We start from the raw sequence: 16,583 nt of genomic DNA on the forward strand, positions 1-16,583 counted from the left end.
AGGAGCCAGTGAGCTGGGAAGAGAGGGCGGGGGGGGGGAGATGAGTCCATTATTTGAATGGACAGTAACCTGGCGACTGTATTTCTCTTAAATATTAATTGTGTGTGCATACCATCATAAAATTAAGATGTTATTTTTACTACAACATAGGTAGTGTGTCAGAAAAAGTGGAATTTGGGGGTCGGGCCAGTCTCTATTGGAATTAATCCCATATGTTCTGTTGTTCACTTTCCGCGGTACCCCGTGGGTTCAATTGACCGCGTAAATCGGGGTACTACTGTATAAGGAATTAGGCTATGATATAGTGGTATTTTAAACATTGTTCTGTAAGCACATAGCATGTGTTCTAACTTACATACAAATCTGACTTAAGAATGTCCCCAGGAACGGAACCTGTTCGTAACTCAGGGACCCTCTGTACAGGGTAGAGGCAGACAATTATTGCATCTCCCACTGGGAAGGAATGACTTGTTCTCTTTAGATCTTGTGTAAAAAAAAAATAATAATAACAACAAAAATCTACATGGCTAATTATCATTTTTTATGACTACAGTATTTGGAAAAAATTTCAGCACTGGCATTGATTTGATATAAATCTATCCTGTTTTAACATGTGCCTTCTATTACAGTTATTCATACCTTATGAAACCTTTGCTCTTTTGACTGGATAATTCCACACCCTGAATTATACTTAGGAAATAGTGATATATGTGTGTGTGTGTGTGTGTGTGATTTACCCTTAATAGTCAGAAATCAAAAGTTCATAAATAGAAATTTCAAAACTACAATTACATGAATTTTACAGATGAGTTATGATCCATATTTACACTAAGAGGAAGTCGGCACAATATAAACAAAATCCATAACACATGAAACTAAACATTAGTTCAACATAAAATTACATTAATATATAATGAGCAGAAAGAAATAGAAAACATATGGCATCAAGATAATAATCACAGTTACCAAAATAGTTTTTCAAATAAAAACATCAAGAATGAAGATGAACTACTTGCAATGATTATGAGGCAAAATGTGCGCCATTTTCCTCACGACACACTCACCAGCAGGTAATTGTTCTCGCTCACACCCGCCACTGAGGAATGGTACTAGTAAACTTGCCGTTTTCTGTCATTGCTATTCAAGCAATACCTAAACTTGTAAGAATTAAGGCAAACTACAAACACATATTGAAGTGTAAAGAGGGGAGGCTGGGAATGGTGTCTACAAGCTCTTCATTAGCCTGGTTGATAATGATATGATAAATAATAAGCCTAAACCAGTGCTAAAGAGTTAGCTACTTACAAAAAGGCCATGACTGTATTCACTCTAGCTGTCATTATCACTGTCACAGCTGTATTGTCACAATAAGGTCACACCTGCAGTGGGAAAGCATTGTACATGATGATTCCAGAAAGTGTAAAAATATTTAAAGCTACCATGGTCTACATACAGAAATAAAGAATGTATCCCATCATGATATTAACAAGAGTGCTTCATCTATATGAACAACTGACAAGCTAATGTCCATTCAATCAATGCACTAAATTCCCAAATACACAGGCTCATTTTCTATAATTCATTGAGTGACTGCAATTATAAGCTGCATTTTTTCATAAACTTTTGTTCGTTTTAGATGCATTCACCAGCAAAACACAAGAACTGCATTGCTGACAGTTTCTCGAGTCCTGATTATGCTATCGATTATGCACAGTTTTCAGCATTGTTGTTGTGTAGCATCCAAAACTACTCTATTTAAAAAAAAAAAACTTTCCCACACAGATGTACCACTTCCGTTACTAACTGTTATCTAACATCTACCTTTTTCTTCTTAGCTTCATCTGAAGAATATGTACTAGTTTCATCTACCCTAAAAAAGGGAGTCATGCACACGCTAATCTCCAATGTTTCTTTCACTAAGTAACTAAACTCGTTTAAGTTCATTGCACCAGAACCAAGCAGACTGGTTTATCACTCACTTATCTGGAACTGTGACTAATAATGCAACCTGCATTTCCTGACAAATTTCAGCAAAATGCTTAAGTATTCTGTACACAAGGTGGATCACCATAATAGTTGAAATATTGTCTGGTACACCCAGTACAAAATGGAAATCCAAATATAAGTTGAGCTAATAAAGAAACAATGCCGCAGAATGAACTCCAAGGGATCATGGACCACCCTGGCTCCACTTAGTCTGCGAACATTTTCTGGTTGAAAGTCAGGTGCATGAGAAGTGTGAACATCAGGAAAGGTACCAGTATCATAGTACTCCTGAAGGATGGCTTCTTTCTCCTCATACCTGGTATACAACCATTTTTTTAATTCTTCCTCTTCTTTTGGAATCTGGAAGTAGAAAATACTGAACTTGTATTAAAAACATATAAAATAATTTATCCTATCAAGGAATTTTAAATTTGTGTATAAGTCCTATCCTAATTGTATCCTACATTCATATAGGTAGGGCACAGTATTCTAGTGACATACACAACATCTATTTCTCGAGGTTCTATGTAACCAGTTACATACTGTACTTCTAAGTAAAAAATTTTGAAATACAGGGTATACTACTTCTGCTTATTTATAATGTAAGTTACAATACTACAAATTACAGAAGACTGGTACTCCAGCTGCAAACTACTGTATATACACCAGTACAGTTCAACCAAAATGACCAACATGAAAAAATAGTCATTTTCAGCCATTATACTGTACAGTAGGTTCTCAAATTTCGCAAGTTTTTAATTCAACGTTTTTTATTTGGACAAAAAAAAAAACTACAAAATTTCAAATTTCGATGGCGGAAAATCGAATTTCGAGGGGTTTGAGTGGCCCGCCAGTTAGTGCTTAGTTGTTTGTGACACTAGCAGTGCCATTAGTTCTTTCCCGCCCAAGCACTGAGACAGCCAGAACTTTATCTCTTGGTGATCTCGTGTTCAGACGCTCATTTCGCGCCCTTGATATGGCAAGTGTTGAACCAGTAGGTGGTGGGGGTCAACCTGGTGTGAATGGGAACCCTCCTAAGCACCCAGAACTGCCAAAGGCAAAAAGAGAGTACAGAGTTGGCAAGAAACATGCAAAATATAGTTTGGCTGACATGGCGAAAGTTGTGGAATATTTCGAGAAAGGCATGAAGACCAGTGAAGTTCGGCGACTAACAGGTACACCTGAAAGTACAATAAGAACACTGAAGCAAAAGAAAGAGACTATTAAACAACAAATGGACACTGGAAAAAAGTATTTCGGCACCCATGAACGAATGAGTGCAGACACAAGTGAATATCGCAAAATCATTGCAATAACCGAGGCATACCTTAGCAAGTGGTTGGCAAGGAGAGTGAAGGAGGATGCCAGCGTGTCCTGGCCAGAGTTGCGTGAGCAGGCTAGAGTGATTTACAGTGCAGTGTGCAAAAAGAAAAACATTTCATCTCCCCCCAGTTTCAAGGCGTCTGTTGGCTGGCTTGCTAATTTTAAGAAGCGGTGTCAAGTGAAGTTGGCGAAGTATCATGGTGAAATTGCCTTTGCAGACATTAGTGGAGCTGACTCATTTCCAGCGAGTGCAAAGCAAATTGTTGAAGATGGTGGTTATTCCTACGAACAAATGTACAACTGTGACGAAACTGGTTTTTACTGGAAAAAGTCCCCTACTACCATATACATGCACAAAACAGAGAAACAAGCAAAAGGCACCAAACTCGCAAGGGATAGATTCAGTGTGTTATTCACTTGCAATGCGTCTAGTTCGCATAAAATGAAACCTCGTTATTCACAAGTATCAGAAACCACATGCGTACAGGAATCAAGATATGAATAAGCTTAATGTGTATTGGGAGAAGACTGCCAAAGGTTACATGGACAAAAATATGTCAAAGAAGTGGTCTGAGAAGTATTTTATCCCTGATGCAAGGGTACATTGCAGGAATAAGAACCTAGATCTCAAGGTGTTGTTATTCATGGACAATGCGCCTGGTCATGCTTGGTATTTGGAAGACTTCCACCCCAACGTACAAGTGTGCTTCCTTCCAGCGAACACAACTTCAAAGAAACAGCCGCTGGATCAAGAACTGATAGCCAATGTTAAGCTCATGTACTACCGCACCGTTCACAACCAAATGAGCCATGAAACTGAAAGCCAAGTTGAACTGTTACAAATTGCTACAGTTAGTGATATTGAGTGAAGATAAGAATGAGTCTGCCACCCTTGAACCGTCTGTCACACCTGAACCATTTTCTGCCACCCAAGGACCGTCTTCCACCCGTGCCCATATCCTAACTGTTAAACAATTTTGGAAAAAATTTAATATTCGCAATGCTGTTGACACAATGGTTTATGCATGGCATGAGATCAATGTTCCAACAATCACACACGCTTGGACACCACTCTTCCCTCATCTCAAGGTCAAGTGTGGAGGTGCCTGAGGTGCGCAGCAGCTAGACAACGGTTCACTGTTAGCAGAGACAGTAGAGTCAGTAAGGCATGTAGGCGGTGAATTTGATGAGGTCACTGAGGACACTGTTATGAACCTTGTGACTTTTAATTCTGAAGAAAACATAACTGAGATGCTTGAAAATGATTCTGATTCTAGCTCATACGAAGAAGGACAACCAGAAGTGATTGAAAAATTGACCACTGCCAAGCTGGCAAAGATTCTCACAGGGTGCAGTGACATGAAAAAATCATTCAGAAATTCACTCAAGATGCCCTTGAGCTACAAAATACATTGCCCCACCTTGACAGTCTCAATGATATTCTCATGGCAATTTGCAACTGCAAAATCCGGGAAAACAACAGAGTGTGATAACAAGATTCTTCCGATGCCGCCAGGATGTAGCCGACGCAATACAGAACATTCGCGTAGCAGATGGGGCCGAGGATACTGCAACGGCACATGTTGAACCACTCGAGAACGACTTAGACTTTGAAGGATTTCTGGATGTGGCCCAGGATCAGCCCACATCCAACTAGCCCACCTCTAGCCTCAGAATCAACCACCATCCACCCAAGCCCATCATTGCTGTGTCTTCGGTTTGTGTTTTTTTTTTAATAAACTTTTTCTGTGCTGTTTTCAGTTTTTATTTAACTTTATGTGTTATTTTCGTTGGTTTATTAGGATGTTGCTTTATTACAGGTAGTAATTCTCCAAAAAATTAGGGTAAATAAGGCAAAATTTTGCCAAACATCGAAAGTACCAGAGTCAAATTAATTTTCTCCATAGGAAGTTGAATTTAAATTTGGACGATTTGAATTTCGCGAGGTTTTTACAGTCTAAATAGGTGTCCAAATATGAGAGCCTACTGTACTGCATTGCAGTGTACTGTACTGCATTGCATTGCACTACATTGCACTGTGAATTGGTTGGGTGAATGCAACTAAAACTCACACAAATGTCATCTTTGTGTATCTCTAATTATCCAGGAAATAGAACCTACGAAAACTCTACAGGTGTTTGTGTTCGCTCCTGTAGATAGAACTTGATACCCAGAACACATGCATGGCGCAGTGTGTCATTTTGCTGGATCATTATACAAGTGAAGTGTAAAGTTTGTGGCAAGACCGGCTAATGGACCCCTGCTCTGTGTCAACCACCGCTAATGGCCGTCTCCTCCAAGAATTTATAGCAACTTTGAGCAGTGTCAGTGACAGTGATTTCCTGTGAAGTGTATAGTGCATTGTGTGTTTAGTGCCATAACTGTGTGACCTTGTTCTAAAGGATTCCCAAGGTAAAAGGCATGTTCTGAGCAGTTGTGAGGAGAAGAGTTCGGTACACCCTCCTCTGACCGCGTCCAGAAGGTAACTGGCGACTGACTGTGAGTCGCCGCCTCTCCCTCCCAGCGAGACGCTGCCCAAGGCGCGCTCACACACACACACACACACACACACACACGTACGAACACACTGACTGCGGCCATCCCTTTATATATATTTTATATATATAATCTACTTATCTGTGCATTTAATTAATTTTTTTGTCTCAGATCTTGTTGATACGACGGGCTGACCGGTCAACACTGGTTTAAGACACAGTACACATATTAAGTTATTATGTCTCGTGCCTGACGCAGTCGTGGAGCCAATGCCTGGATGAGTCAGTCGGATGACAGCTCGGCAGAGATGGATGACCAGGCTGAACAGGACGCTCCAGCTCCCACCACATCGCGCAGCCCTTCACCTCGATATTCAGCGTTGTCTCCAGAGATATTTGCTTTAATGAAGTTTATGAGGGATGAAAGGCGTCACGACTTTGCTAAAAGACGTGTGGAGGACGAAGAAAGAAGGCAAGCAGAGGAAGAGAGAGACCACCAACAGAGATTGGAAGACAGGGCACGGTTTGAAGCTTTGATATCTCGCCTCACTGTGAACCAAGCCCCTGGCTCTAGCACTGCCTCGGTATCGACTGGTTCGGATACCTCATCAACGCTTTCTTCACGCCCCCAGCCCCACCTAAAGCGGCCGCTCAAACACCGCCCATCTTGAAGCCTGATGTGAATTTCCAGACTTTTCGTGAATGGCGGCGACGGTGGACTGATTATGTTACAATGGTGGATCTCCAGAGTTTGTCACAGCCTAAAAAACTTATTCAGCTGCGTATGTGCCTGTCCTTGGAAACTCAGCGTGTCTTGGGAACATACGTTGCAGGTACCTCCGACCTCTTCGTTATCTGTAGAGGAGGTACTGGATATTCTACAACGGCACATCAAAGGGCAGCGGAACGAAGCTCTACACAGGAGGGAATTGTTTAGCTGCAGACAGATGGAGGGCGAGACTTTTGATGCCTTTTATGTACGACTCAAGAGGCCTCGGAAGAGGTAGATATGTGCCCAGGTAACCACCAGCAGTGCGAGGAGACCCAGTTGAAGCAGGTGATCCTGATGGTGGTTAAGGACGAGGAGCTTGTCCAACGCCTCACCTCCCTCGACTCTTCCTCTTCTCTTAAGGGTGTGTTGACGATATGTCACTCCTATGAGGCTGCCAGGTGTGCCACCTCTGCCATCCGAGCTCCCCCTACAGCTGTACGCGCTGTGTCCCGGTACAAGAAGGACAAGAAGTCTACTCCAACGCCTTCGCCCACCACGCCCACGCCCGGTTCCTTTTGTAACAACTGTGATAAGCAGCACAGAACACAGATGTGTGCAGCTGCTGAGTCTACCTGCAACAGTTGTGACCGTAAGGGCCACTGGTCACTCACAGTACGGTGCCCAGCCAAACGCGTCCAGTGCAATGTGTGCGGTCGTCTGAGCCACTACGACAAGTGTTGCCCTACCAACAAACCCAAGGGACAGCGTCGGCGGAAGCTTCAGCGCCCTTCCACCAGTGAGAGCCGCCTACAGTCTTCCAATCAGAAGCATGACGACCCTGGACAACACTCGAGCCATATTAGGAAGGTGTGCTCCCCTTCGCGTCCTAGGACCAAAGTTCCCCAGCACATCAGCGTCATCGTGACCTACGGTAGTGTGTCATCCCGTCTTCAGATGTTGCCCGACACTGGCGCTGATGCTACAGTCATCGGTCCCCAGCATTTGCAATGCTTGGGGCTCTCTCCAAGTGACCTAGGACCGCCACCCAAGGATCTCCGCTTCACGGCAGATGGTTCCAGCCCTAGGTTCACTCCAAGCACAGGTCACCTTTGGCAACAGGTCGTGTCGAGCCTGGATTGATGTGCATAACGGTGTCCCGACTCCTTTGCTGTCCTACAGACATTGTCAAGAGTTGGCCATCATCTCCCAGGGCTTCCCCAAACCTATTCTTGAGGTAAAACACGCCAACAGGGTGCACGAAGGGAGCAGCAACTACCCTGCTGTCGCCCTACCCCTACCTCTTGCCAGTGACACCTCTCCTTCGGATGCTCGGAAGTACTTCCTGAAGGAATTCAGCGACGTTCTGGTGACCAAGTCCGCTCTGGAATCCAAGCCTCTCAAGAAGATGGTAGGCCCCCGATGAGGATCCACCTGAGGGACGACGCGAAGCCCTTCGCTATCTACAGCCCTCGACTGGTCCCCCTGGCCTTCCGCGAGTCGGTCAAAAACGACCTGGACTCCATGGTCGCCCAAGAAATTATTGCACCAGCCGGCGATGACCCGTCTCCATGGTGTCACCCTATGGTAGTCGTCGCAAAACCCAAAGGTGGTGTTCGGATCACCACTGACCTCTCCAAGCTCAACAGCCAGGTGTCTCGTCCTGCGCACCCTTCTCCCACGCCCTTTGCAGCTATACGCAGTGTGAATCCGAAGGCGTGCTTCTTCACGACGATGGACGCCCTGTGTGGATACTGGCAGATAGAGCTTGCCGAAGAAGACCGACCACTTACAACTTTCATTACCCCGCATGGACGTTACAGTTATTGCCGTGGCCCCATGGGATTCGCCGCTACAGGAGACGCTTTCTGCCTTCGAGGTGATATGGCTCTACAAGGTCTGGCAAACTGCGTGAAAGTGGTCGACGACATACTCGTGTACGATGAGGATTACATGGATCACCTCTGCCGTATCTACGAGGTACTCAACAGGTGCCGGAAGCACGGCATCACCCTAAATGCCGACAAGTTTGTTCTGGCCAGCTCTTCAGTGGACTTTTGTGGGTACACCCTCTCAGGGAATGGTATTGCAGCTGACCCGGAGAAGGTCGGCGCCATCACGGATTTTCCCACCCCTGCTAACCTCACCGACTTGAGGTCCTTCATCGGTCTCGTCAACCAGTTAGCAGAGTTTTCGCCGGACATCTCCGCAGCTGCCCAACCACTTCGCCCCCTGATGAGCCCCAAGAGGACATTCCTGTGGACCCCCGACCACAACAAGGCCTTCCAGCAAGTGAAACAGGCCGTCTAGTCCACCTGTCCTCGCCACGTTTGACCCAGCCTTGCCGACGGTTCTGCAGACAGATGCCTCACGCTTGTACGGCGTGGGATACGCCCTATTGCAGGATCATGGTGGAGGGCAGTTCCAGCTCGTCCAGTGTGGCTCGCGTTTCCTCTCTGACACCGAGACGCGCTATGTCACTATTGAGTTGGAGCTGTTGGCTGTGGTTTGGGCGATGTCCAAGTGCAGGTTTTACCTCATAGGCCTGCAACACTTTAATCTAGTGACCGACCATCACCCACTTGTCCCGATCCTCAATCACTACACGTTGGACGCCGTTGAGAACCCTCGCCTCCAGCGTCTGAAGGAGAAGCTCTCGGCGTACATCTTCACAGCAGTGTGGCGTGCCGGTAAGGAGCTCTGCATCCCTGATGCCTTATCCCGCTCTCCTGTCAGCCGCCCTACTCCAGAAGACCATGTGCTCGACGCCGACCTCGCTCTTTCTGTCAGGACTGTGGTCACTCTACACGCCGTCCAATCCCTTCGTTCGGACCTGTCACCAGATGACGACAAGGCAATGGAGGACCTTCGAACAGCGGCCCGAGATGACCCTTCCTACGCCCGACTCGTCGAGTGTGTGAGGAATGGTTTCCCTAGCAACCGCTACGACCTTCGCAACACCCTGCTCCCGTATTGGAAACTCCGCGATGAACTCTACTGCGATGGGGACCTTGTTCTGTACGGGGCACGTGTAGTTGTCCCTGCTGCATCACGTCCCTGCGTCTTGGCTCGCCTTCACGACAGTCACCGTGGAGCTGAGGCCACCAAACGACGTGCACGACAGACTGTGTTCTGGCCCGGCATCGACTCCGACATCTCCAATGTTGTCCGTGTGTGTGAGCCCTGCCAAGTATTACAACCCAGCCAGCAGCAGGAACCCTTCATGAGTGACGACAACCCCACCCGCCCCTTTGAGTCTGTGTCGGCCGACTTTTTCTGTGTGCCAGGAAAGTCCTTCCTTGTTATCGTCGACCGTCTCTCTGGTTGGCCGGTTGTCATCAAGTGCGGTAATGACACGACGTCTGCCGCCACCATCAGCAAGTTCCGCCACTACTTCCGTGACGTGGGCGTTCCTGTACGCCTGCGAACTGACGGAGGGCCCCAGTTCACAAGCCGGGACTTTGCTGTGTTCCTTGACCGATGGGGAGTCCGGCATGTGTTGTCATCGCCCCATTACCCGCAGTCCAACGGCCACGCTGAGGCTGCTGTCAAATCCTTGAAGCACCTCATCCTTAAGGTGGCCCCTTCTGGGAATATTGACTGCGAGGCCTTCGACCGGGGTCTCCTTGAACTCCGCAACACACCTAACTACACCGGACGCTCCCCTGCCCAGGTCTTGTATGGACGCCCCCTTCGTTCTTGTGTCCCTGCTCACCCTCAATCCTTCTCCAAGGAGTGGCAGGCCATGACAGAGGATTGTGATCGCCGAACCGCCGAACGTGTTCATGATGTCGTCGCCCACTACAACGACCACGCCCGTTCTCTCCCCAGGTTGAGTGTCGGCACCCAAGTCCGTGTTCAGGACCCGACCTCCCTACGTTTGGACAAAGTGGGCGTATAGGGGGGGAGGGAGGTGTATGTATATTATGTATGCTGTATGTATATTATGTATGTGCTCCATTTATATACATTATTTATTCAGCCTAGCTAGCAGCGTGTGGCAATGTATTTACCATGTCCCACATGCTTAATTAATGTGCCTGGCAACAAATGGAAGCTGCTAATGTATCACTTGCCATATGTCATCTAAAAGGCTAGTTGACCCCCAGACAGAGTAAGGAGCGCCACCTCCCTTGTGTATCTCTGTTTATCCAGGAAATAGAACCTACGAAAACTCTACAGGTGTTTGTGTTCGCTCCTGTAGATAGAATTTGATACCCAGAACACGTGCAATCTTTGACTTCGATCTTTTATGATAAATATTTAAAATTTCCTAACATCCTCTCTGAGGTGCTAATGCCTTGAAATCATTTGCATTTTGATAGTCCAGTTATTTAACAATATTTTAGATAATATCAGGTCTGCTTACCAATTGTGAACATACTGTACAGTGGGGTATGCTATAACGAACGGATCCTACTATGAATATTCCTATAACGAACGGTTTTACCTATAAAATTGAGAATGCTATAATGAACGAAACTCCTACAACGAACATTATTTATTTATTTATTTTTTTATACTAATTTGTTGTTTTTTTATTACAGTATTAATGATATTCTTTATTTCAGGGGTTTAGATGCATATTTATGCACTTTTTTACAATTTTTACAATTTTATATTATATTTTTCAGTGTTAAGTGGTTGTATTTGGGGGCCTGGAACGGATTAATCCTATAACGAACGAATGCTATAACGAACAAGGCTCTAGAACCAATTAGATTCGTTATAGCATACCCCACTGTATATGGTTTGAATAAATGGATAGCTACATGAATATTTTCTATGAGCCCATCAGCTATTTGTAGCTATAGACAAGAGGTGTGGCTTACGGGCAAGGTTAGCGCGGAAATACTATAGTTTACTTGTAAATGCTAAAAACAATAAAGTCATTAAATTCATTGTTAAACAGTATGCTGTATACTAGTTTACACAGCTGTGGAAGCAAAGAGAAACAAAGGCATAAAAATATTTTGTGAACTAGAACTCTCATCGGGATGGTTTATCTCCTGTACCTGCTACTGCACTGTTCTGAACCTTCACCTTTGACCTGATCACTACCAAGTTCCCCATACAGCAATCCCTCCCCAACCATGGGTAAGATTTCTGGCCAGGTGTAGTGGAAATATTTGCTGGATCAGGTCAATCAAGTGATTCATCTTGTTCCTCTTTTAACTTCTTTAAATAAATTTGTTTATTTTCATCAATATTATTTGTTATATGGTTATACAACCCTTCAACACTTAAATATTTATCTCTAATAATTATGCTTCACAACTACGAGTAAGACAATATGTTAAAAGTCTCCCATGAGAAGCCTCCAGCATCCTGTCTTCATAACTTTTAGCCAAATGTTCATACTTCTATTATGTATAATTTCTTCACCACTATCTTCTACCTCTTTCATGTACACCTTCCTCATCACCCTGTCTTCATATCTAACAAATCCACCATTCATATATTCATTGACCCTTCCCCCTATTCTATATATTCCAGTTACATTGTCACTCCCCCATTAGGGTCTTCTCACTCAAATTAAAACCCAACATCTCTTATCTTGCAATAAATGTAGTCTGGTCGGGTTGGGTCAGGACAGGATTAACTAGGTTAACATTTGGGTGTGTAATCATCAGGGCCGGTATACACAAAACTTTTCTGCTAATGACATAATACGTAGTTCTGTTAGCTAGCAGTAAAATTTAAGTTATACACAAGGCTTAACTAGCAAACTTTTACCGCACAAACAGTTGTTTGTCAAGTACCGCTAAACAGCGCTAAGGATAGCAGGAGTTCATCATATAAAATTGTCTTATGGATGAATAACCTCAATAAAATTATGAAGATTAATTTCAATATTTACATTTATTTACATTTTGATCATTAAAAAAATAAATAAATAAAATCTATGCAGTTTGAAGGAGAATATATTAACCAAGGATTGTGATTGGTGGCTTGGCCTTGCCGTTTGTAAATAAACGTGTTATTGAGGAGCGGACAAGATGAACTGTGATGGAAATAGAGGCCTGACCCCCACGAAAGAAAAGGAAGCCCAACTGGACAGCAGACCAGACTTTATTATTAGTGGAGGCCATTTAAGAGAAAAGGTTAATATTGAATGGCCACTTCAAACCTTTCCTGAATAATAAAGACAAAAAGAGGACATAGCTGGAGATCACCATGAGAGTCAATGCTGCTTTTTTTTAATTTCTCTCTGGGTGAGTGGGAACTTCACAAACTGACAAAAAATGTTTGGTTCAGTTAGTGCTTTCAGTGTCTGAGTTATAGTACGGCTGATAGTAGGCTGAGTGGTTCTAAAATCATCACTGCTACACAGCTGCATTCTTCCAGTCACTAAATAACGCATGGTTAAGGCCACTTTCATCACTGGGGTTAGAGCCTGATTCCTCCCCGTTTTACTTTGTAGTGTTTCCCTCACTAAATCAGTCACTGCCATGATACCTGCATGGTCCAGTCGTTATCACAAGATGAGTCTAGAATCCCTATATTCATTAAATATATCTCTCCTTTCCCGATAAATGTGTTGCCGCCGCTGTTGTTGTTGGTTCGCCGTGGTATCAACTAAAAGACGACTATTACGGGATTTAAAAGTGCTCCAGGGGTCTTTTAACTCAACAGAACTATTAAAACCCTTAAAAGTTTTGTGTATGTATTATTAGAGCTTAACAGGAAAATGTCAACCTTAACAACTGTTTGCTAGCACTTAAAAGTTTTGTGTATACCGGCCCAGGTGAAATAAGCTAATGTGTCTAATCTTCAGGTTATCAAAAAAAGGTAGTATTTCTAATCTATCAAGTCAGCCATCACAAACTAACAGACATGACCAGAACCAGTGGTGAAGCTGTGACTGTCTGTCCTTGGTACAGTACCTCTTCAATGTTAAACCTCCGGTAGTGGAATATGGTGTCACAGCCGGGTCTCCAACCTCCAAATATAGTCTGTAGGTCAAGAGGCCGACCACCTGGGTATGCTACCGTCACATCAAGAAGATACTTGATTCGGTCAGTACCGTCTGCATAAAGAGAAGGGAAGGAAGTAATCAAGTAATCTTCATGTCATTAACCAAGTAATCTTCATGTCATTAACCAAGTAATCTTCATGTCATTAACCAAGTAATCTTCATGTCATTAACCAAGTAATCTTCATGTCATTAACCAAGTAATCTTCATGTCATTAACCAAGTAATCTTCATGTCATTAACCAAGTAATCTTCATGTCATTAATCAAGTAATCTTCATGCCATTAATCAAGTAATCTTCATGTCATTAATCAAGTAATCTTCATGCTATTATTATCAGGTCTTGTCATAATTTATGATTAAGATCATAAAGGATTCATCTAATTAACAATTCCTGTATAGGATAATAAATTACAGAATATACAATACAGTCAACCCTCGCTTTAAGTGGTCCCACTTTACGCGTTTCCACGTTTACGCGGTACCCTGCCATACACCGAACACGGAATGCTCACTTTCCGCGGTGTGTGTACCCTTTTACGCGGAGAGCGGTGCGAGCAGGGTGCGCACAAGGTCGCCCAGTCATCAAAACATTACCGAGTTCTTCACCCGCCACCCACCACAGCCGGCCTATGTCAGTGATAGTGATAATGATAGTGAGGATATGGACTTATATGGACTTTGAGGGGTTTGACTAAGAGGCCCTGCAAGCCTCTGTGGTGGATAGTGATACAATTGATACAAGTGATACAGGTGAGGGCCAATAATCTGCCCTCTGCCTCGGAACCAACCCCCCATCCCCGTGTGCCCAGCCATCTTTTCTACTAATGTAAGTGTTAAAAAACCTAATATTATTGATATTTCTCTTAATTATTAATTGTGTGTGCATACCATCATAAAATTAAGAAGTTATTTTTACTACAATGTAGGTATTGTGTCTGAAAAAGTGGAGTTTGGGGGTCGGCCCGGTCTCTATTTCAATTAATCCCATATGTTATGTTGTTCACTTTACGCGGGCCGCCGTGGGTTCAATTGACCGCGTAAAGTGAGGGTTAACTGTATCATTTTTCTAAATCAAGTTTAAATATAGTAATAGGCCTCAAAATACTTAAAAACATTATATTCTTTGCCAGTACAATAAACATAACTTATAAGACACAGCCTTACCATCATGACTATCTGCTGCAGCATTGTCCATAATAACTTTTAATGCTCCAACTCGAGGCAGGGCTACATTTTCTAGCAGTGGCAGGTTGTTTTTCTTGGCGTACCTCTGGCTCCCAGCTTTCCGGTTCTTAAGGAATCCACCTTCTGGGAAGAGGACCAGCCACTTGCGATCACGTGGCATATAAAATTCATGAAGATGGTTTCCAAGTTGAATTAGCGATGCGTCTCTGTGATCTTTTCCCTGTAGGAGATTAATCATGAGGAGCAAGAAATTTTATTTATTTAAAGTACTGTTTTATATTCTCTTATTGTATCTGAAATATTTCTTTTCACATTTTGTAGAGTGGGAAATTTTATATTCTTTTAATGTACTTTTCCACACTTCAATCAGTAAAACTAAAATCTATTACTGTACTTCTTTACTTTATCTGTTACAGAGGTAAGGGTGAATGATAACAAATGGAGGATATGAGTGTGTTTGCCCAAGACACCAGCCATTTTCATTACAGAGGTCAAACGCTTGAAAGAATGAGAACCAAAATGGAAGACTGATCCTGAAATATCTTTCTCTGGCTAAGCCTAAAGCCAGGGTGTTCTCGTACAACAACTAGGGTTAATCTAATAAACCAAGTTGTAAACCAGAGTTTTCATGGAAAAGACACCAAGAAATCTCTACATGATGCTTTGATTGGTTAACTCAGAGCATTACCAGCCACAAAATGACTCCCTGGTACTGTGTAGCTGTAAAACAGGAACAATAAACATCAATACAACTTCCCTCTTCTCTCAGTATCTTACATATAACAGAGAGAGAGAGAGGAAGACAATATAGGAATACCTCGCTATTCACAACCCACTTATCTGCAAATGACATTTCAACACCCCTATTCAATATTCTCAAGGCATAACCCGCTTATTTGTAAATAAAATATTATGATACCCTACAATAACATTTCAAACTGGGCGGGCTAAGTGCAGCTCTCATATTCTGATGTAAGGCCCACTTCACACGTTCTTAGGTGTACCTTAACCCTTGGTGAATCCCAAGATGCCTCCAAAGTGACCTGCTTCATCACTATCCCCTGAAACTCCTGCCAAGAAGTTATGCCAAAGGTTTGCTTTAGAGGAAAAGATAGAATTATTAAAGAACTGAACATGGGGTAAGTGGAAGCATTATCACTGGGTCAGCATAGGGTCAATGTGAGCTCCATTCAAGATATGAAGCAGGGTGAGGGAACACAGTGGGCAGTGCGAGGTCTCCTTCACATGATTTTGCCCATCTGTCAACAGAGTAGGAGACCGTGTCACACCATTTCACTACCGACGCATCCCACACTGCATCACACCACATCACCACTGTGCTACATGAATGCAGGTGGATTTCTATGTGGCTGCAAGTACCCATATTTCTATATTTAATAGACTACAGTATGTAAAATGTTTTGTGTATTTTTCAGAATGTATCTCCCATTTTCCCCCAAAAAACAATGTACTGTATTGCAATAATACTGATTTGTAATAATGCACTGTATTAGTGGAGTTGAGATGGTGGGTTGTGATTAAGATGATTGTGGTTGAGATGGTAGGTTGTGATTAAGATGGTGGGTTGTGGCCAAGGAGGTTTAATTAGGGTGGAGGCAGTTTGGGTAGCAGATATAACAGGATAGCGTGAAATCGGTCTCGCGCGCCACAGCTATCTTACTGCAAGAAGAAAGGCGGGGCTTGCACTGCTCACTGGTCGCCACTATACACATTACCTTGAGAATTTATTGAAACACTCAAGTAATTATGCTAAATTTATAGACGTACACAAATGTACCAAATAAATTCATAAATACATAAAGTCTTTGTATATTACAGTTAAATATGACACTTATCATTAATGAACAACATATTTGCAACTTTATATGAATCTACTAGCCGCTGA

The 16,583-nt window shown here is 43.4% G+C and overlaps 1 protein-coding gene across 2 annotated transcripts in view; it reads right to left on the reverse strand.

Annotated features, from left to right (window-relative positions):
* Nucleotides 1-698: 698 nt before the first annotated feature.
* The window catches only part of LOC121872955 (acyl-CoA:lysophosphatidylglycerol acyltransferase 1-like), a 45,531-nt gene continuing 29,646 nt past the window's right edge, over nt 699-16,583 (reverse strand). For both annotated transcript variants that reach the window (XM_042376098.1, XM_042376099.1), the window contains exons 6-8: nt 14,657-14,897; nt 13,401-13,543; nt 699-2,346 (exon numbers count right to left, since the gene is read on the reverse strand). In XM_042376098.1, coding sequence (XP_042232032.1) covers nt 2,065-2,346; nt 13,401-13,543; nt 14,657-14,897 — 666 coding nt within the window. In that variant the 3' untranslated portion in view covers nt 699-2,064. The remainder of the gene's footprint in view (nt 2,347-13,400; nt 13,544-14,656; nt 14,898-16,583) is intronic.

The sequence above is a fragment of the Homarus americanus genome, unplaced genomic scaffold, assembly GCF_018991925.1.
Source record: "Homarus americanus isolate GMGI-L3 unplaced genomic scaffold, GMGI_Hamer_2.0 scaffold11022, whole genome shotgun sequence".
In the NCBI taxonomy this organism is placed as follows: domain Eukaryota; kingdom Metazoa; phylum Arthropoda; class Malacostraca; order Decapoda; family Nephropidae; genus Homarus; species Homarus americanus.